This window comes from Equus przewalskii, chromosome X (assembly GCF_037783145.1).
Source record: "Equus przewalskii isolate Varuska chromosome X, EquPr2, whole genome shotgun sequence".
Taxonomy (NCBI): domain Eukaryota; kingdom Metazoa; phylum Chordata; class Mammalia; order Perissodactyla; family Equidae; genus Equus; species Equus przewalskii.
In genome coordinates, this window is record NC_091863.1 from 12,860,281 (window position 1) to 12,881,946 (window position 21,666).

Sequence of the window (21,666 nt, forward strand, 5' to 3'; positions counted from 1 at the left end):
CTTCTTTGGGGAAATGTCTATTCAAATCCTTTGCCATTTTTTAAAATTATTATTGAGTGGTTAATTATGTATTCTAGATACAAGTTCCTTATTAGGTATATGATTTGCAAATATTTTTTTCCCTATCTGTGGCTTGTCTTTTTATTTTCCTAATGGTGTCTTTTAGAACACAAAAGTTTTTAATTTTGATGATGTCCAGTCTGTTTTTTCTTTTATTGCTTGTTCTTTTGGTATCATATTGAACAAATAATTGCCTAGTCCAAGATAAAGAAAATTTACATCTATATTTTCCTCTAAGAAGGAATGTATATTACAGGTTTATCTCTTACATTTGGGTCTTTGATCCATTTTAAGTTAATTTTTGTGTATGGTGTGAGGTAGGGGTTCAAATTTGTTCTTTTGCATGTGAATATGCAGTTGTCCCAGCACCATTGTTGAAAAAACTATTTTTTTTTTTTTTTTTTTTTAAGATTTTATTTTTTCCTTTTTCTCCCCAAAGCCCCCCAGTACATAGTTGTGTATTCTTCATTGTGGGTTCTTCTAGTTGTGGCATGTGGGACGCTGCCTCAGCGTGGTCTGATGAGCAGTGTCATGTCCGCGCCCAGGATTCGAACTAACGAAACACTGGGCTGCCTGCAGCGGAGCGCGCGAACTTAACCACTCGGCCACGGGGCCAGCCCCTGAAAAAACTATTTTTCCCCCATTTAATTGTGTTAGCATTCCTGTCAAAATTCATTTGACTGTAAATGTGAGGGTTTATTTCTGGATGTTAATTCTGTTCCACTGATCTGTCTGTCCACCCTAATACCAGTATCACACTGTCTTGATTATGATAGTAAGTTTTGAAATTGGGAAGTGAGGGTTCTCTAACTTTGTTCTTTTCAGTTTTGTTTGATTTGATTTCAATTTTTAGGGATTGTGTTTTTAAAATTTTCTACTTATATAAAATATTTACATGGTTCTAAAGTCAAGTCTACAAAACAATCTACAAAGAAGTCTAGCTTCTATCCCTATCCCCTCTATCCTATTCCTTTCTTGCCCATATAGGTAACCACCTTTTTTTATTATTTGTCTACTTTTAAAAGTAAAAGCAGGGGCCGGCCTGGTGGCACAGCAGTTAAGTTCACACGTTCCGCTTGGGCAGCCCGGGGTTCGCCATTTCGGACCCTGGGTACGGACATAGCACTGCTTGGCAAGCCATGCCGTGGCAGGCATCCCACATATAAAGTAGAGGAAGACAGGCACAGATGTTAGCGCAGGGCCAGTCTTCCTCAGCAAAAAGAGGAGGATTGGCAGCAGATGTTAGCTCAGGACTAATCTTCCTCAAAAAAAAAAATAAATAAAAGTAAATACATGTATGTATGTATCTATATGTATGTGTGTATTCTTGCTTTTTTCAATTAACAGTATATCCTGGTGATTACTCCATAGTCACATGTAGCATGAGATACATTTCCCATTCTCTTTTATAACTGTGTACTACTAGTTTGCATGAATGTACAATCATTTATTCAGCCAGTCCCCTGTTGGGATTATTTCTATTCTTTTGCTATTCCAAATACTTCTCATGTAAATAGCCTTCTGCATATTGTCTTTTTATATTTTGCCAGCGTATCTTAGGATAATGTGATTTTACTAGATATTGTAAAACACCCCTTCATTGCGGTTGTGCTGTTTTGTCATCCCACCAGCGCTATGTGAGATGCCTGTTTCCCCACAGTCTTGTTATCAGAACACGTTAGCTAACTTTTGAGTTTTTCCCCACCTGATAGGTGAGAGATCATATCTTTGTGTGGTTTTAATTTACAGATCTCTTATGAACAAGGTTGAACATTTTTTTATGTGATTGAGTCAGTTACATCTATTTCTGTGAACTCTCATAGCTCTACTCATTTTTATATTGTGTTACTGGTCTTTATTTTTTAAAGATCTATATGTATTCGATGTGTTAACATTTTATCACTGATATATCAATGCTGTGTGTAACTGTAGTTTACTGGGTTGAGAGACTCTATCCTTATAATAAAAAATCTGAGTCCATGTTTTGATGTTTGATTGCTGACAGCTTTTAAGCCTCACCTTTTCCTTTTCTGCCCCACGTATGGCTCTCCAGCAGGTCTGAAAATGGCTGGAGAGAACAAGGGCATGAGGCTGGCTTGAGGTTTCTATGGTGGTTGGGGTGGGGCTGGAGTGAAGGGTCCAGCTCATGGTTTGAACTTTTGTCAGCATCAAAGAGGGAGCATTCAGGCTTTCTCATCAGCTCCCTCCTCTGGCAGGTGGCAGCTGGGCCACAGTTGAACTTGTTAGCTCTCAGCTTCCCTATGGGCTCCACCTAACCTCTTTGAAACACCGTGGTACAACAATCTCTCTCTACTATGTGAAGTCCAGGCCAGGTCTCTAGTGGTGGGTTTGGGCCTACTGTGATTTGAAGAAAGGCTATCAAGGGAGAAAAAGAATGACATGAGGGGAGGTTGTCTTTATATCTATAAAATAGGTAGTAAATAGGCTTTTAAGACATTTCTGACAAATGTTTGACAAGGTAGCTGCATTGATGGCCAGTAGTCGTATCTCAGCATTATTTCAGGATGCTTTTGGGGAGAAGGCTCATTGGTTTATAGGACACTTTGCCTTTGATCCTTAATAATGTATCAAAGGAAAATAAGTTTGCTTTAGGGTCCATTATAATCTTTTGTTTTAAGGCCAATTAGAAATTGTGACTGCTGTGGAATGACTTTAGACATTATCAGCTTAGAATAGAGCTTAGGGCTTTGATTTGACTATTCTTTGTATTAGAATTGAGAGGTTTGAACTGTGAAACTGTTGTAAGAGCTCAAAGCACAAAAGTTTCAATCTCAATAAGGATTGGGTCTAACATTCTAAGAGTTGGGGTTTGCAGCTATGTAACATGTAAAATGGAATGATTACCTAATTTCAATTAATATTGGTAAATTTACAATGAATAAAGTAGCAAGAGATTCCTGGATAAGTTTCTCAAAGAGCCATCAAGAGATCTTAAATCTCACCAAAACTCTTTCCCAAGACAGCTGTCGTATCTCTGTGTGATGATATTAATGGTGTTAGTTTTCTTCTTTTGTTCTCTTTTCTATCATGATCATGTATTACTTTCTCACCTTTTCATTAAAAGTACTTGACAGATTTTTACTTAATTTTGAAATTTGTCTTCTGAACTTTTAGCAAAATTTTGCAGATTTGTGGTAAAAATGAAGCAGGAATTCATATAATTTGCATGTCATAATAAGTATTATGTCATTGCTTCTTTTGCCCTGTTCTAATTTACATATTCTTTTAAAAGCTGTTTACACGTTGTTTTTAGCCACATGATTTGTAGTTGCCTTAATGAATAAATGTTGTGTTTATGGTTATATGGTAGTGATTGCTGAATGAAAAAATGGTGATCCATTGACATTAACTATAAAAGCTACTCTAGATAAGTAATTAAGGATTTATTTAAACAATGGCTCTTGACAGGTTCTGTGGCCAAGAACTTCTTCACCAAATCAAAGCTTTCCATTCCAGAACTCTCCTATATATGGTAAGTACAATTAATGCACATACCATGAAACTGTCATACATACATATCCTTTAGCTCCTACTATTACTTTTTTTGTGTGTGAGGAAGATTGGCTCTGAGCTAACATCTGTTGCCAATCTCCCTCTTTTTTTTTTTCCTCCCCAAAGCCCCAGTACATAGCTGCATATCCTAGTTGTAAGTCATTCTACTTCTTCTATGTGGGACACTGCCACAGCATGGCTTGATGAGTGGTGTGTAGGCCTGCACCCAGGATCTAAACCAGGAACCCTGGGCTGCCGAAGCAGAGCGTGTGAACTTAACCACTATGCCACTGGGCTGGCCTCTACTGTTAGATTTTTAAAAGTCTTATTTTTTGAATTTTTTTTTTAACAGACTAAGGGAGTGAATAGAATGTAGATTTTTGTTGCTATGAAGATTAAGTCATTATATGAAAAGCACAATGAACAGTGTCTGGCACATAGTGCACACTATACATGTTAGCTATTATTTAAAAAGTAATTTCCTAATTATTATCCTCATCTAGATCCCTTTTTAGTCTAAGAAGTTGTGTGCGATATGAGAATTTCCAACTTGCATATTTTATTTGCAGATTTTTCTTCTTGGTGTGATGCAAGTAAACAGACTACCTATAATATTTTATGAGACCAGGTGAACAGAAGGTCCACACATGTTTTGGAATTAAGTTAAATTTGACTATCCTACCTGCCTCTGAGCTTCCTAAATGTAGCTGGTATTTATCAGCTGGGCCCTAGTTCAGACTCGCAGCTGTGGCATGCACTACACCTTGCTGTCGAGCAAGCTGCAGCCCTGACTCCAGAAGGCTGTGCCAGGACCATCCAGATGGCTCTATTTGCATTTATGAGAATGCTCAGTGCCTCTGTAAATCCTGCCTGTATGTGGGCTCTTCTTACTCAAGACCGGGTGGGAGACCATGCTGCTATAAATATATGATTAAAACTTTGGAATATTTATGTACAACTTTTTTCATAAAGATTTACAAAAATTACTATAGGATTTAAAATTGCTTGTCATGTTTTGTGCATCTTATTGGAAAACTATTCTAACAACACTTGTGCATGCTAGTGTATCTGGGATTCTGAACTGGATTTAGATTCTTCGGCAATATATTCTAGTGTAATTTTTTTTTTTTTTTACAACAAGCCTTATGTTAGAGTTTTAAAGCTAGGGGAAAAAATTATCATTTTGAAAAGAAAATGTTCTGTTTTGGCAGAATTCCCAGTTTTAACATTATCAGCACGAGGCTTCCTATCTTTTTCTCAAGACATATCTGTGGAAGCTGAATGGTATTCTCTGCATCCAGCCTTTGAAACAGTTCCCTGACTCCTCACCCTGGAGAGCTGCTATTTCAGGGCTGGTACATTCTAAAATATTTGAGGGGGAGGAGGATGTGAATGGTCCAAAGGAAAGTTGTGGAGCTTACTTTAGATACTTTTTTCTTTCAAGTAGTAACACCTTTCTAGTACAATTTTATATGTCTTATCTCTCTGCTTGTCCTAACACAAGTATACTTGTCTCTGTACACCAACGAGACTGGTTGAGCTTATGGGGTCTTAGTTACTTTGGCAAATAGGTTTCTTTTGTGCTCAGTAAATGGGTCTATGCCTTTCATTGGGAAACAATGACTGAAGGGAAGATAAGCCTTTTCAAGATTCTCCCTTTCTGTCTTATGTGGTTCCAGCCTTCCCTGGTTGCTAGTTTTATCTGAAAACATAGTTCAACCAGTGTTTATTGAGCTTACTTGTGTTTTCCCAGGAGGGAATTCTCAAGCAAATTTTTGTTAGAACATTTACGTGACTTGAAAAGTTCAAGGTTTTTCCTTAAAGCTGAAAAATGAAGCACCTATTTCTGAGCTCTGGTAACTATATAACAGCTGGGACAACTGTGAAAGGGCTGAGGCCAACCCTTCCTTTGATTGTTTTGAGCACCATGTCTGGAGCTCTTCACACCTCGCATTTACTGAATGACTGTCAACTACAGTGGAATTCTGGGCATCGTTTTCCTTTTTGTGCCATAGTTTCTTGTCTTGTGTACTCAGTGTTGTAAAACAGACCTACCAGAGAACGTGAAGAATTTAAAATTTTATTTATAAAGTGCCACTGATGCCAGTGCTGTCGATCAGCATTCTTCTTCCTCCACTTGGCTCCCTGAGATTTCAAATGGGTTTGGCTAGGAGGGTTTGGGGACCCTGCAGGGCCGCCACCAGAGAGCTTAGGAGTTGTGTTTGCATGTTTGAGGCTGAATAACTTTTCCTCTGAGTTCTGTGTTAGGTACTCATCACATCTGTTATATTAAGGGAACTGAGTGATGCCGATTGCGATGGAGCCCTGACCCTGCCTGAGTTTTGTGCTGCGTTTCATCTCATTGTGGCCCGGAAGAACGGCTACCCACTGCCTGAGGGCCTACCTCCAACTCTGCAGCCAGAGTACCTGCAAGCAGGTAAGGCCTCATCAGAAATCCTAAACCTTAGGCTTTTTTTAGTCCAGGACTTATAAAGAACTTTTGTTTCTTAAGATGGTGTCCAGCTGCTTTGGGGATTCCTTTGTATCTACAATTATTGTCTTTTAAATGATATTAGACTTTCACATCTTATGATGTGAGTAATAGGGATGATCTGGGTAAATGTGAGTCATCTGTTACCCCCATTCTAGTGCTCTGGATGGATTTGAACCAAAGTCACTTGCGCTTTCACGAAGATTGTGGAGTAGGCAGGTGCTGAACCTCCCAGCTGATAGAAAATGAAGATGATCTTCCTATAGAGCCAAGTGCTGACTTGGAGTCTTTAGGCACGTTTCAGTGTACCCATGTAGTCTTGGGCAATGGAATGGAATAGAACTCTTACACCTAATGAAAAAATTAAAAAAGTACATGCAGTGAAATGTGCGATGTGCTGTAGTCTTAAATGTACATGTGATGAATTTTTACATGTGTGTACACCATATAACTGCAATCAGATAAAGATATAGAACATTCCAGCACACTGGAAGGTTGGAATAGAACTCTCTTTGTCTTTCTCCTTAATAAAACAACTAACCCCAAACCCTTTGGATAGGAAAGAGTCATGGTGAGTCCAACATTTCTATCAGTTCTTTTTGGATGTTTGGGAAAATTAATAATGTCTCTTGCCTTTTTCAAAGGCAGTGATCTGATTTCTGTTACTCAGAGAAGTATAGCTTCCATTGAAAGGGTCCAGAAACAGCTGGTGCTTTCAACAACCTTTCTTACTTTTTAGAGAAGGTCTCTTAGAAACATGAGAACTTAGTCATGGATGATTATTGGCAAGAGGGAGCAGTGTCTAAAGAAAATGTGATTAGTCATTAATAGAGTATGAATTTTTTCATTAAATCTGGAAAATACCTTAGATTACCTTGTCTTGTCTCCTTCTCATAACGACACTAGATTCAAAGTGGCCAATGACTTGTATAAGTCAGTCTTGGGGTTTCTGACTCTTAAATAAAAAGTCTATCACTTTCTGTATTAGGTAGTGGGGAGGTGGACATGGAGGCTCAACCAAAGGGAAGAGACCCAGTATGTGGCTGATGCTGGTGAGAGGTAAACATGTTGAGGGAAGAGTGACCCGTTCTGGGATCTGCCCCAAAAGTCCCCATAAAAATGTATGAAGGAGAGAGTTCAGAGACCAAAAGCTACAACTCATTTCAGAGCTTGGACTTGGCTAATAGCTGCTTTCTGACTATATCAGGCTGTGACTCCAGCCTGCTACCCTTCCTTACAGGCTTGGGGAGACCTTCATGGGTCACCAGGAACTTGTTTGCAATTGAGCAGCATGACAAACTGCTCTGTTTCCTCTTTGGTTTCTATCTTTCCATCTTTATTTCTCTCTCCTTTCTTTCTCTCACTCTGTTTATCCTAGATTGAGGCAAAGAAGTGCGAATAGTCCTGAGGCTATCTTGGCAACCACATGGCTCCCATAACCAAGTCAGTGCAGGCTCATTCAGGAACCCCTTCTCCTGGGAGCGAGGCCACGTGGGGCTTTGTCTCTCTCTAATCGGGATGAACAGCTCACCAAAGGTCTGCTCCAGGGCTATTTAGTTTTATTTAATACTCTCACTGTTTCCTCTTTTGAGCCCTGGGGAGAGTTCTGGGTAACCTCATCTCCCATGTTCACACTTAACTTTCCACTTTTGGGTCTTGATTAATACTGTTCTGTTGTTCTGATGCAGGATGGCCATGGAATCTATGCCAGGTGTTATGATTCCTTGTAGAGAAGTCACTTTGTAGGTGTCCAAGTGTTTCATGGACTGTTTCAAAAGTCACTGATAAAATTTTTGAAAACCTGAAAGCCCCAAGTAAAAAGTACGTTAACAGAAGAGAAGTAGCCTCTTGATTCCTTTACTGCTGCAAATGGCTGTTTTTGCCTTGCTTATGCAGTAGAGGGGCTCTATAAAATAGAGTGCCGGTGAAGAGGCATCTCCCTTCATTTGGAATGAAGCCCCTTGTTTCCTCCTGGTCTTTTATGGAGGCTGTCAGCATGTGTTTATACAGAAACAACTGAAGAATCCATCACATACCCTTCAATTAAACAAAAATTGCACGATTTCCAGAGCTTGTGGGATTAACCTTAAATAGTAATTATATAGTTCTAATAAAAAATGTGAGAGACCTCATAAAACCTCATCAAACTCAGTAACAGTATATTTTAGGCAAACCCTGAGGGTTTAACAGTTAACATTTAATGCCTTATCATCCATCTTTATCTTTGTATACAGCTCAAGAAAATGGCTAGAATTGTCTCAGTCTTCTCTGTTTTTAGACTTTGCAAAAATGAGTGGTCCTGTTCATTTTTGGGGTTCGTTCTTATGGTATCCCATTTGGCTTTTTTAAAAGCTCAGCTCTTGTTCCAGCATTTTTCTAACTGATCTATATTTAGTCTTTTAAAAAAATCTAATCCAGTTTTCAACAAGATTGGTGAAGACTATAAATTTGGTTGATATCATCATGCATTCGCAACTATACAAGCTTTTATTGTTTTCAATAAAATAATGAAGCAGGAGTTGTTGTATCTGATTTTTTTTCCTAACAGTGAAAATTAAAGGGCAGAGTTGGAAGGAAAAGTTGGATCATTTGGTGGCTTAGTCATGGGCCTTTTGATATTTTCATGCCTAGGTGACTGGGTGGATTCTGGTATAGAATTTTGCCATATAGTTTGTTAAAAATATTTATTGAGTACTTACTATGTGAGAGGCACCCTGTTATTCCCTGTGGTCAGAACACTATATAACAGAGTTCCTATCGTCATGGAACTTGCCGGTAGTTAGAGGATTCATGTTAAACTCATGTATGCATAATTGGAGCCAGTGATAGGTGCCATGAAGGGGAAGGACAGCCGCAGCAAGAGGGTGCATGACCTTAGGGAAGATGTCCCTAAATGTTTGAATTGAGACGTGAAGGATGAGCTAAGGGCTACATAGGTGAAGAAGGGGGAAGAGTGGACTCTGGGCAGAGGGGACAGCAAGTATGCTGCAAAGGCCCTGAGAAAGGCTTGGAGCATGGGAGGCATGTAAAGTTCAGGCTGCAGTGCAAAGAGCCAGGGCTTGAGGGGCTGGCGATGAGGCTGAAGAGGAAGGTGGAGAGCAAATCATGGGCAATGACGTTGACATGTTTTAAGCAGGGAAGAATCTGACACAATCAGATTTGCTGTTTGAACTGATTATGCAAGGGTGGAAGCCAAAAGACCAGGTTATGGCAGTAGTCTAGTCAGGAGCTGAGGGGGCACTGGGGAGGTAGCAGTAGAGGTGGAGAGATGGGGACACACTAGACAGAGATTAGCAATTACTTGATGGCATTTGTAGTTTTTGAAAGTGTTGGCTTTCAATACAGCAAGACCCCCTCATGATCAGACATTACTCATGTAGTTCTAGTCAGATCACTGATTGGTAAACTGGAAAGAGAAGTCTTATTTTGGTTAAAACTGCTCTTGGGCCTTGATTGAGGAATGGTACTTGGAAGGGTGTTTTGCTGAGTTTTTACCAAGGAAAGAGTGAGACCACCTGGTATAGTCAGAAAAATCACCAGGGCCCACAATTTGCCCCACCTGACATCTGTGAAATTCAGACCAGAGTAAGCAAATGAACAATTTAAGATGCTTATACTGAACTGCATGTGGTAGCTGTTACTCAGTGGCCAGTACGTTACTGTAGAGAGATGTTGACATTTCAGACTCTGGTGGGGGTGGGAGATTGAGAAAGGATTAAAAACAATGCCTATCATTTTTTTTTCTTTTGCTGAGGAAGAGTCACCCTGAGCTAACATCTGTGCCAGTCTTCCTATATTTCGTACGTGGCTTGCTGCCACAGCATGGCTGAGAAGTGGTGTAGGCCCATGCTCAGGATCCGAACTCACGAACCCAGGCTGAGGAAGCAGAGTGCACCAAACTTAACTATTACGCCACGGGGCTGGCTCCTGCCAATCTTTTTTTTTTTTTCACCCCCAGTAAGGAAGATTGGCCCCAAGCTAACGTCTGTTGACAATCTTCCTCTTTTTTTCTCCCCAAAGCCCCAGTACATAGTTATATATCCTAGTTGTAAGTCTTTCTAGTTCTTCTATGTGGGATGCTGCCACACCATGGCTTGGTGAATGGTGTGTAGGTCTCTGCCCAAGATCTGAACCCACAAACCCCGGGCCACTAAAGTGGACCATGTGAACTTAACCACTATGCCACCGTGCTGGCCCCCCTGCCAATCTATTTTTAACATTTGATTCAAAAAATTTTCTTTAACCTGCTATTAAAATTTTGATGTCTTAATAGCTTGTCATGACAGATTTGATTGTAGCTTCTGTTTATTGTCTACCCCAATCTGCTTTTCCTCTTTGGAATATTGACAAATTTTCTAGTTGTTGAGACATTTCTTTCTTAATTACTTTGTGACAAAGTGGTGAAATAGAATCCGCTTCTAAGAAATAGCTTGAGTGTTAAGTATTAGCTTACCAAGTAACATGATTTTTCCTCAGGCTGACCCACTCAGCTACCCAACTAACAGCCCCTGTCACTGTTCTAGGTCAGAAGAAACCCATGATGTGATTCTTATTTCCTTGTTGTGAATCAGCAAGAACTTGTGCTCTTATTTTTGTTATTCCTGCTAACCAAAAGAAATGAATATTTCATCATTTTCTTGGGCACATATCATTATAAGAGCTTGTTTATTTATTTCCAACAATAGCTAAAATGAAGTATTTCCTTAGTGTTTATAGTGTTGAAACTATTACTATAGTTACAGCCATTTAAAAATGATGCTAGTAGCATAGTTCAAACTTAAGTATTGTGATAGTGATGGTTAATGTGGAAAATGACTACTCTGCTACAACATGAAATGCTGAGAGCGTGGACCCTCCAGCAGGCCTGCTGGCAATTCATGTCCCTGCTATTCCATTTACCAGCTATATGACCTTGAGTAAGTTGCTTAACTTCCCTGCTGCTCAGTTTCATCACATGTAAAATGGACATAACAGAAGTACCAGATTGTATATATAAAGAACTTAAAAATACTACCTCAGCGTGATTAGTGCCATAACTATTATACAGGAGCTAACTGATTTTGTTGTATTTAGCAAGCACAGAAAAGTTGATAGGAAACAATGCTCGCTATGACTATAGTAAATATTCTTATGTATTCTTTTTGTTTCTTCTTAGCCTTTCCGAAGCCCAAGTGGGAGTGTGCGTTATTTGATTCTTATTCTGAGTCAATGCCAGCAAACCAACAACCCCGGGACTTGAATCGGATGGAGGTAAAAGATTTTCATATGTTAAATATATAAGGATGTGTGTAGAATTAAATCCATTAGCCTATGTTCTGTACAACCTCTGGAAAATCCACTTTCATAACATTTTCTCTTCATACTTAGTACTTACTTTGAGGCTCAGCTTTTCAAATCTAGATACCAGATATATCTATAATTATCTCTTTTTCTCTTTTCCCTAAAACTAGGTTTGGTAAAAAATAAGCAAAGTAGTCTCTTGACCTTCTAGAGGTGAAATTTAGGTATAGCCAAACTAAGCCAGAAAAATGCTAGTCAAGTTATTTACTTTAACCAAGCTTTAATTCTGAAGTAAACATTGTAAAGTTGTATTTTTAGTAGCTGAGTATTAACAAGGTATAATGAACCACAGCAGTTCTGAGAGGAGGTTTGGGAACTATATGTGAGGGCCCCAGACCACATTCAAAACTGCCTTCTCCCTCAGGGTTTTAACTTTTGCACCAAACGAAGACTGTGACTCGATGATCCCCAAGAGAAAACCAGAGAATTCCCACAGTGGTGGGCCATTGATGTAAGGGCTTAGCCATGTGCTTAGTGGTCCTTAGGTATGCATCAATAAATAGGAGTCGTTATGGTTATTGTTAATATCAGCACTGTCATCATTATTATCATCACCATTATGATTGCTATGATGCCAACTTATCTGCTGTTCCTGTCCAAAAAGAGTCTGGAAATGTTTAATAAATGGAGGTTTATTCATAGGCTCCTATTGTAGTCCTCTCACCCTAGTTAAAACCATTGCAGGATGATAGAGGGTCAAAGACAGGATTCAGAACCATTTCTTTAATTTCTTGTAACTGTGTGTGATTATTTATTCTTTCCCAGGGCGCTCTCATGCTTATAGTCTGTGTTATAGATGACATCCTCTGTGAGTGAATCAAGCCTACTTCTGCAGTACTTGCTCTGATAACATCTCTCTTGGCCTCTCTGCTACTCCCTCTTTGGGTCATAGCTTCCATGTTACTTTCCTCAACAGATTTCCACTCGTGGGAAAAAGATAAAAGGAGAAGTGATTTTAGGAGTGGTAGATGTGCATTTGAAGAATTTTGGCTTTTTAAATAGTCAGTTTTCATGGCCCTCGGTATACTCTGGGGCTGCTGCACTGGTCTGGAGAGGTTTGTCTGTCAGGCCAGGACAGACACCTCTACAACTCTCTTACGCAGTTGCCCTGTTTTTTGTTTGTTTGTTCTTTTGCTATGGGTCCCACTGCTGGTGTAAAATTATGAGGTGGTTAGGTAATTTACTAAAAAATGTCATAAATTCTTATTATTCCTAGATAAGCGTTTTGTTCCAACTTGTCATCATATCAGATAGTCTTTGCCCTTCCAATAGAGACAAATAATACTGTTGTTTTGGAGAAATTAATTACTGACTCACGTTGCTTTCCCCCATGTAGTAATTTATCATCTGTCTAAAAGGAAAGGAGCAAATATACAGGTGACTAAGAAATATGGAAATGGAGATATTTTTAATACGTGCATGTGCACATACACACACACATGTCCTTGATGACATTATGGATACTCACTTTTATGGATGTTATGTGCAGCTAGTTTTATATGCTTTTGTATACTTTAACTGGTTCCTTTGTGGGGGGTAGGGGGGATCAGGTTAAAAGCTACCTGGTCTTTGCTTTGCCCTGCCCAAACAAGAAAGCAGAAGAACAACAAACTCTTTCCCAACAAAACTGATTTTAGGAGGTGGGGTGCTTTTAGATAATGATGTAATAAACAAAATTCGGGGGCAAAGTAATAAGATTAATTAATGATTTGGCCATTCAAAACGTATAGGTCAGATTTTAATAGCTAATGATTAAATATTTCATGTTCTTTTAAACTATTTTATTCATTGTTCTTTCTACCAGTCTTTTAATTTCTCTTGAGTGCATGCATGGAGTTTAAATAGGTCTTGGTACCAGCCCTCTGAGGGATGACTCCATATAGGTGTTTGTGTTGTGAATGAAACTGTAGTTGATTCAGGACATGAGAAGTTTGCTCAACAGTACATCTTTTTCTAGAGACAGCAGAGCTGTAACCATGTACTTATTTTTATCAAGAATTAAAGATTATAAGGGCTGGCCTGGGGGCATAGCGGTTAAGTTTGCACACTCTGCTTCGGTGGCCCAGGGTTCACAGGTTTGTATCCTGGGCAGGGGCCTACATACCGCTCATCAAGCCATGCTGTGGTGGCGTCCCACATGCAAAATAGAGGAAGATTGGCACAGATGTTAGCTCAGGGCCACTCTTCCTCAAGCAAAAGGGGGAGGATTGGGTACAGATTGTTAGCTCAGGGGCAGTCTTCCTCTTACACACACAAAAAGAATTAAAGATTATAATTTCAGTTATACTCCTTTTTAGAAGTGTTTTTTAGATTGCTGGATTTCTTTCCTTTTAAAACAACTTTATTGAGATATAATTCTCATAGCATACTCATCTAAAGTGTACGATTCAGTAGTTTTTAGTATATTAACAGAGTTGTGCAACCATCACTGTAGTTTAATTTTAGAACATTTTCATCACTCCAAAAAGAAAGCCTGTACTAATTTAGCAGTCATTCACTATTTCCTCCTCCCCCCAGCTTCTGGTAATCACTAATCTATTTTCTGTCTCTGAATTTGCCTGTTCTGGACATTTCATATAAATAGAATCATACAATATGTGCCTTTTTGTGACTGGCTTCTTTCACGTAGTATAATGTTTTAAAGTTCATTCATGTTGTAGCATGTATCACTGCTTCATTCCTTTTTACTGCTGAATAGTATTCCATTGTATGGATACCGCATTTTGTTTCTCCATTCTTCAGTTGATGGACATTTGGGTTGTTTCCACTTTTGGGCTATTAGAAAAAAATGCTGCTATCAACATTCATGTACAAGTTTTTGTGTGAACATATGTTTTCTGTTCTGTCAAGTATATTCCTAGGAGTGGAATTGTTGGATCATATTGTAACTTGTGTTTAACTTTTTGAGGAACTACAAAACTGCTTTCCAAAGCAGCTGCACCATTTTACATTCCTCCACCAGCAATGTATGAGGTTCCGATTTCCTCACATCCTTGTTAACACTTGTTATTGTCTGTCTTTTTGATTTTAGCCATCCTAGTGGGAGTGAAGTGGTATCTCATGGTGGTTTTGATTTGAATTTCCTAATGATTAATGATGTTGAGCATCTTTTCATGTCCTTATTAGCCATTTATAAATCTTTTTTGGTGAAATGTCTGTTTAATCCTTTGTCCATTTATAAGTTGGGTTGTTTATTATTGAGTTGTAAGTGTTTTTTATATATTCTGGATATAAGTCTCTTATTAGATTTATAATTTGCAAGTATTTTCTATTTCTTTGCTTTTCCTTTTCTTGATAATGTCCTTTGCAACACAAATTCTTTTTTATTTTGATCAAGTAGAATTTATGTATTTTTTTCTTTTGTTGCTTGTGCTTTTGGTGTCCTGTCTAAGAAACCATTGCCTAATGTAAAGTCATGAAGATTTACTCCTGTTTTCTTCTAAGAGTTTTATAGTTTTAGGTCTTACATTTAAGTCTATGATTCACTTTGAGTTAATTTTTGTGTATGCCGTGAGAAGAGGTCCTACTTCTTTCTTTTGTGTACGGATCTCCAGTTGTCCCAGTATCGTTTATTGAAAAGAGAATTTTTTCCTGTTGAATTGTTTTGCACCCTTGTTGAAGATCAGTTGTCCATAAACGTAAGGGTTTATTTGTGGATTCTTAATTTTATTCCATTGATCTCTATGTCTTTCATTATGCTAGTACCACACTGTCTTGATTACTGTAACTTTGCGGTAAGTTTCGAAATTGGGAAGTGTGAGTCCTTCAACTTTGTTCTTCTTTTTCAAGGATGTTTTTGCTATTCTAGGTCCCTTGCATTTCCATACGAAATTTAGTACCAGCTGGTCAAATTATGTAAAAAAAATGAGAAGGATTGCATCGAATCTGGAGATGAACTTGGGGATTATTGCCATCTTAACAATATTATGTCTTCTGACCCATGGGCGTGGGATATTTTTCCATTTATTTAGATTTTTGAAATTTCTTTCAACAGTGTCTTTTTCTATTTCTTTTTATCAACACTTTCTACTCCTAAATCATTTTCTTCTACTAAGGATCTGATTTATAATGCAGGTGGGAGAAGAAAATGAAAGAAAGGCGCTGTTAAGATACGTTCTTTGTTCTCTTGGAGATAGTAGACTTTGAATAGGAAATTACTTCTGGAGGCTACATTGTAATGCCAAGAATGATCTGCCTGAGGATTGTCAAATCCTAGATCAGGTTACCACCAAACAGTACTGTAACTCCATTGTTTGAAACAGTTTAAAAACAGAAGTACTGTTTATCTCTCTGCAGTTGTTCAGATTCTATGAGGTAAACCAGTTAATCTTTTGGAGCACCAGATAGCTTCAGAAATACCCTACTTCCTTTAAGCTTAAAAATTTATCTTTATTTGATTTTTTTGAATATGTTTAAAATAAAAAGAATATGAAAAGGCATATACAAGTCCTCCTCCAATCCTTTTCTCCATCTACCTTCGACTTTTATATATCTTTCCAGAATTTGTTTATATATATATAGCAATATGAATATATATTATTCTTTAATCTTATCAGAGGTCTTAGAGTGCATGTTCCTTGAGAGTTTATAAGAAATAAATTTATAGCAAGTAGATTTTAAACTAATCAATACTTGATCAATTTGGGTATTCATCTTATTAGTATAGGTGGAGACTTCCTCCATAAGTGAGTTAGGAGAAGATTTTGTTCTGCTCATCAGTAAAATTCTCTTATTCCATGACAAGGAGGTTATTTGAATTAGGAGTGAACTCTCTCTGCATAACAGATCCTCGTGAATACCCACATTATGAGACCGCTTGTCAGAACTTCTCTCTGCTTGTGAAAAAGTACATAAAGTATAGGTTTGTTCTTGACTGAATGGGAAAATGCTACATGATTCTCTGACTGAATCCCACACCAGATTCAGATTTAATGCAGTCTACATGTATGCCTCGATCTGAATTATTTTTTCCTCTGTGCATATAAATTTTTCAATACAAATGAACTTATACATCACTAGAAACCTAAAAAATGCATTAAATGTCAGGGTTTACTGAAGACAGAAATATTGGCAGGATATATAGCTTTTAAAATATTTTCATTGTATTTGCATATCACTTAATTTCCATTCCAACTCATATAATTAATTTACTTTTCTTTTCCAAGAAGCTGTCTATTAAAGACATGGCTGACTTTCCTGTCCCTATCCAAGATGTGACTGGTGATGACAAACAAGGTATGATAAGAATGAGTGTTCTTCCTTTAGGGACATTCTGCCTATGTTTCTTTGTCTACTTCTCTTGGAATGCCTATGTTTCTTTGTCTACTTCTGGAGCATATGAGGACCATTCTCAGTATATGAACACTTTAGGATGGATTAAGTACTTCAAATTATTGTCACAAAACTATATATCATAAAGTGGTAACAAGAGCTTGAGTGTCCAAAGCTCCTCAACTCATTGGCTCCTTACTCACTACTGACACTCAGGCTACTCTGACACATTAGATTGGAATCTGGTTGTACTAACTAGGGATGACTGGAAGCTGAAACAATTAAGAGCTTAACATCTTGTGTTGGCAGATATGATCCTAGAACATCAATATAAACGCACATTCGTACACAGGTCTAATCCAGGAGGAAGTTATCTTCTGTGGAGAGTTTTTGTCGCTGGGCTTTATTCTGTAACTGTGGGTACGAGACTGTGATGTGGAGCCCAGCAACAATTTGCCCATCTTAGTGAGTGGGTGAGATGCAGTGCAGCACGGTGTTCCATGTTATAGCTACCATCAAGCAGAGAGATGAGTTGGCCTAGGAGTATCTAGAAGAGCAGGAGGAACCCTCCCACACCTCCATACTTCCGTATAATGCTTTAGAATCTACCAAGTTTTTCCTCATACACTGCCTTATTCAGGCCTCACAAAACTATATGGAGGCCTGGTATGTTTTATCACCTAAAATTTAGAGGTGAGTAAACTGAAGTTCAGGCAGTGTGAATCATTTTCTTAGTAAGAAAAAGAGTGGAGATAAGAATCAAGATTTTTTAAATCTCAAGCCAGTATTCCTTCTCTTAGCTGATATTGATTCACTAACTGTGAATGAGAGACTTATCTGAAGGCACTAAAAATCAGTGAAGCTATTTCAGGATTTATTGTTGAGACCTGCCATTGATGCAGCTTTGTATGGGAGTTATACATGAAAAATAAGTTTTCCACTAGGAAACAGTAATTGCACGCTCTCTATTTAAATATTTGCTCTGGAAGGGCAGGCAGAACTGGACATTGTCTGCAGCAGCGTGTACTCTGATCACTCTCTTTGCTAGTGGGTCCTAGCCTTGACTGCACATTGAAATAATTGGGTGAGCTCTAAAAATACTGAAGCCTGAGTCTCACTCCCAGAGAGATTCTGATGTTGTTGATCTGGGTGTCAGGAATGAAAGGGGGAAATTCCTGATACTTCCTGGTAGTACTCCTCCTAGCCACTAGAAGCACTCACTGGACAGTTGAAAATACTGCTTTGGTCTCTGTAGGAGGAGAACCTTATTTCCATGCTTTAGGAGGTCTTTATTGTTTTAGTAAGTGCTATAGCAACTTATAATAACACCATTTTTATAAGTGATGATGGGGATTCTTTGTTTTAATGTAATGTGCTTCAGAAATAAAATTTTACAGTTTTTCTTTTCTTTTCCCCTTTCTCTCTCCTGTTCTTTAAAAATGAAACCAAACACTGCTAGCTTTGAAAAATACTGTGGATGAAGTCTTACCAAAGGACATGTCCGAGGATCCAGGTAGGAGAAAACCATTTTAATATATTTTTATGTAATTATTTCTAATTAAAAAAAATAATTTCAGTGAGTAAAAGATTGGTACACCTGTGTTAGTGTGTATGTTTCTCTCTAAATATTTGTCTTGTGTCTTATTACACAGAAACTTTTTGGCATTTTTTACCCTTTCCCTCTTTTCAGGTATGAGAAGAGGGTGATTTCTTCTTAAGTTCTGAATTTAAGTTTCGCTGAAAGGGTCACTGAGTTTGAATTTAGAGTCTCATTGTTACTAAGTGTAAAATTGAGAAGGCTTGGAGTTGAGAAGATTTCAACAAGCCGTTGTGGTTTCTGTGTAGTGTAAGGAGATGGTGCAGGTAGACCAACTGGAGGCCCACAATTGAAATTCCCATTTCCAAAGCAAAAATGTCAAATATTTTCATTATACTTCACCACCAGGAAGGTAAGTAAATGTGCTTATACGTGGAGTGGATTCCAAGGAGAAGAATAAAAGTTGTGTTTGCCTAGGTTCTTGTAGAGTCGGAACTGTGTCTGTGAATGGTGGAGATGGCCAGGCCTGTGTCCTCAGCTCTTGATGGAACCATCATTGAACCAAGATGAACCTAGTTAGAAACAGACTGGCTAGGGAAGGGGATACTATTTGGAGCTCTGGTTATGAGGACATGAAATAAGTTGCTCCTTTCTCTTATTATCTCTCTTAATATTTAATAAGTAAATCATGTTTGTTTTGGTTAGCTAGCTATCATCCTAGGCTTATTTGTTTAAAGTTGGAACAAAGGAATCAATATAACATTGAGGCTTATACTATGGTACAATATTTCCCAAACTCCAAGTTCATTCAAGGTTTAAAAGAGAGAGAGGGGTAGATGGAGAGGATGGAGTGAGGGGAGAGGGAGGCGGGGAGAGAGAGAGAGAGAATGATTATGAATGAGAATATATGATTGATTTCAGTGATGAGGCCTAAGAATCTGTATTTTTAGGCAGCCCCTCAGGTGACTGATGCACAACCTATTTTGGGAACCGCTACCTCTAGAAGGTGATGTTAAGAAGTAGAAAATTAAGATTGTAGATCAACCATGACTCCAAAAGTGGTAGGAATTCTCGAGCCTAGTTTTGGCTTTTGAAACTGATTCGGCTTCCTTCATCATAAGGGGAAATGCTCTATTTGAGTAGGACAAACACCTGAGGTAGGTTCTTTCCAGCTCTAATTTCTGGAGCTAAAGTAGGTAGATCCCAGTTTTTGTAAACTTCATTTTATGTTATTAGTAAAAGCTATTTAAATTTGGAGGGTTAAATTGGTGCTGCTTCAACAGCTTTTGAGGCTAATGACTTCCTATTTTTTTCCATGAGCATCGTGTGTTCTCTGGGGCGTGAGCTGTAGATGTCATTTTTACCATTCCTTCATTGAATAGGGCATGGCATCACCAGACAGAACCTCTCAGGGTGTGCCACAGTGCGTGAAGTACTTCTGAATTTGCTTCGCAGTCTGCCTGGGAGCATGCTATGTGGTTTCTGATTTGTTCTTCCCACTGCTGCCGCTTTTTGGAGTGGATATGAGGAAATCCCTCGTCTTAAAATGTATTTGATACTCTATTTTCTGGGGAATGTTTTGGATTCCCAGCTGGAGACACTAGAGTTTCAAGATGGTAGTTTCTAATTCTGGATGCTGTCTACGCCATGTGGACAGTTCACCTCAACTGAGTTGCTGCCTTTTGGAGAATTAAACTTTAAGCTTGCCCTCTTATCCCGTTTCTGTTTCCTGGAAGAGTGTTCTAGGAAGTTGTTGTTCTTCTCCCCTCCTCCTAGCTAAATGAGAAGCTATGATCTACTTGTTGGCTTCTGCCTGGATTCCAACACAATATACCCTTGCCATTTTTGCAGATACTCACATGCCCCAAGTGCTGAGTCTGACTTTCAGGGGCTTAGAGGCTGATGGAAGACTTAACTAAAATAGTGTTCTCCAGCGTTTTCTGATCTGAAACCTGTGGAGACTTTCCAAGACATACCTGGGATATATTTTTGCAGGTAGAGGGAGAAGTGTCTCCTTGCTCTGCTCTTCCACAGTAGGTGGTAATAGTGATGATAATAATGATCATGGTAATGGTGATGAAGATGATGATGTGGTGGGTTACAGATAGGGTGGGGCAGTGTTATCAGGGAATGAGAGTATTCCTTGTTACATATTTTTTCATATGCCCTTACCCTTTCATTATATAAGGTGTATATATTAATGGAGTCTAATAGATTTCTTAGATACCATCACATTGCAGCCTAATTCAGCAGAGCACACTGCACAATCATGATCTTTTTCTTGATTTCTCTAGGTCATGCTGAGGGTATTAGGCCTGTTCGCCCTCACCCTTTGCTCTTCAGACTGCCCCGTTGGTGATTCTATCAGCTGCCCATGCCCTGCTATCACCCCATGGTCTTATGGGGTAGAGCAGTTCTCTCCTTTCATTACCTGCTCCCACCAGCCCCTCCTTTGCTGTCCTAGAAGGAACTAAATTTGGAAACCAGATTTCTAAGCTTGAAAAATTAGGAGCACTCTACAGCAGTAATACTTTGCACTTCTAAAATACATTTAGTTTTCAAAGTACCTTCACCTTTGTATCTCTCCCTGTGAGAAAGGGGCCGTATTTTTACCTTCATTCTGTAGGTGAGGAAACTGAAGTTCGGAGAGGTAGGAGGAGCACCTAGGCTTCAGGACTCCTGGCCTGGTCTCTACTGCTCACCCATACCCCTCACCCCATCTGTCTGTCTATCTCTCACCAGCAGGGTTCATCCCTCCTTCCACGCCCATTCCTACCCCAGCAAAAAGACAAAGATAATGGCAAGTGACAAAGGAATTAACTGTCACCACAGTCTGTTTTGGGGAACAGTGTTTTAACATGGTTGAGACTTCTACCCACATATTTCTGGAAAGCACTGGGACCTGAGGGAGAAGAGAGGCTCGGAGCCAGCTGTGGGCAGCCTGCTCAGAGGGCAGCCCCCAGCTCTGTGGTGAGTCTGGTCACACTGTCCACCCAGCCCCAAGGCAGCCTTCTTGGCTGGAGGAGAGGCTCCCCTTAGGCTGCTTTCCTTTGCTGCCTGGGGTTTGTAGGAGGGGGAGTAGTTTTCCATCTACGTGCAGGTGCGAGTGCACCATAATGAGCAAGACAGGGCTCAAGCTGCCCATGCTTTTCAGGGCTCTGGCATCGTTTCAGTGGTTTGACGTTGAAAGATGCCTGTGTTCTCACTACAATAAGCCAAAGTGCTTAGGTTGGGAGAAATGCATCTCTCCTGCAGCTGACCATATCTAAGGGAATATGTATTGCTAGTTTGCTTTGTGCTTTGTAAGCATTTCAGCTCCCCTTTCTGCCCTGCTATTCTAACCTGAGGATTTTAATGATCATCATAAACTCAGGTTGCTTCATACCAAGGAGGGTTTTTATCTTTGGAGCAATGTAAAAGAGGATGGGATAAAGCAGTGAGACATTTTCTTTCT

General features: G+C 39.1%; 1 protein-coding gene across 32 annotated transcripts in view; it reads left to right on the forward strand.

Moving 5' to 3' along the window:
- The window catches only part of REPS2 (RALBP1 associated Eps domain containing 2), a 247,577-nt gene that overhangs the window by 138,650 nt on the left and 87,261 nt on the right, over nt 1–21,666 (forward strand). For 22 of the 32 annotated variants that reach the window (XR_011535895.1, XR_011535897.1, XR_011535898.1 and 19 more), the window contains 5 exons: nt 3,490–3,553; nt 5,868–6,010; nt 11,220–11,314; nt 16,570–16,639; nt 18,135–18,188. Coding sequence is in view for 28 of the 32 variants with exons in the window: in XM_070604194.1 (XP_070460295.1) it covers nt 3,490–3,553; nt 5,868–6,010; nt 11,220–11,314; nt 16,570–16,639; nt 18,135–18,188 (426 nt within the window). In the remaining 4 variants the exon portion in view is untranslated. The remainder of the gene's footprint in view (nt 1–3,489; nt 3,554–5,867; nt 6,011–11,219; nt 11,315–16,569; nt 16,640–18,134; nt 18,189–21,666) is intronic. The other 10 variants (XR_011535896.1, XM_070604196.1, XM_070604200.1 and 7 more) reach the window with 1 other exon arrangement.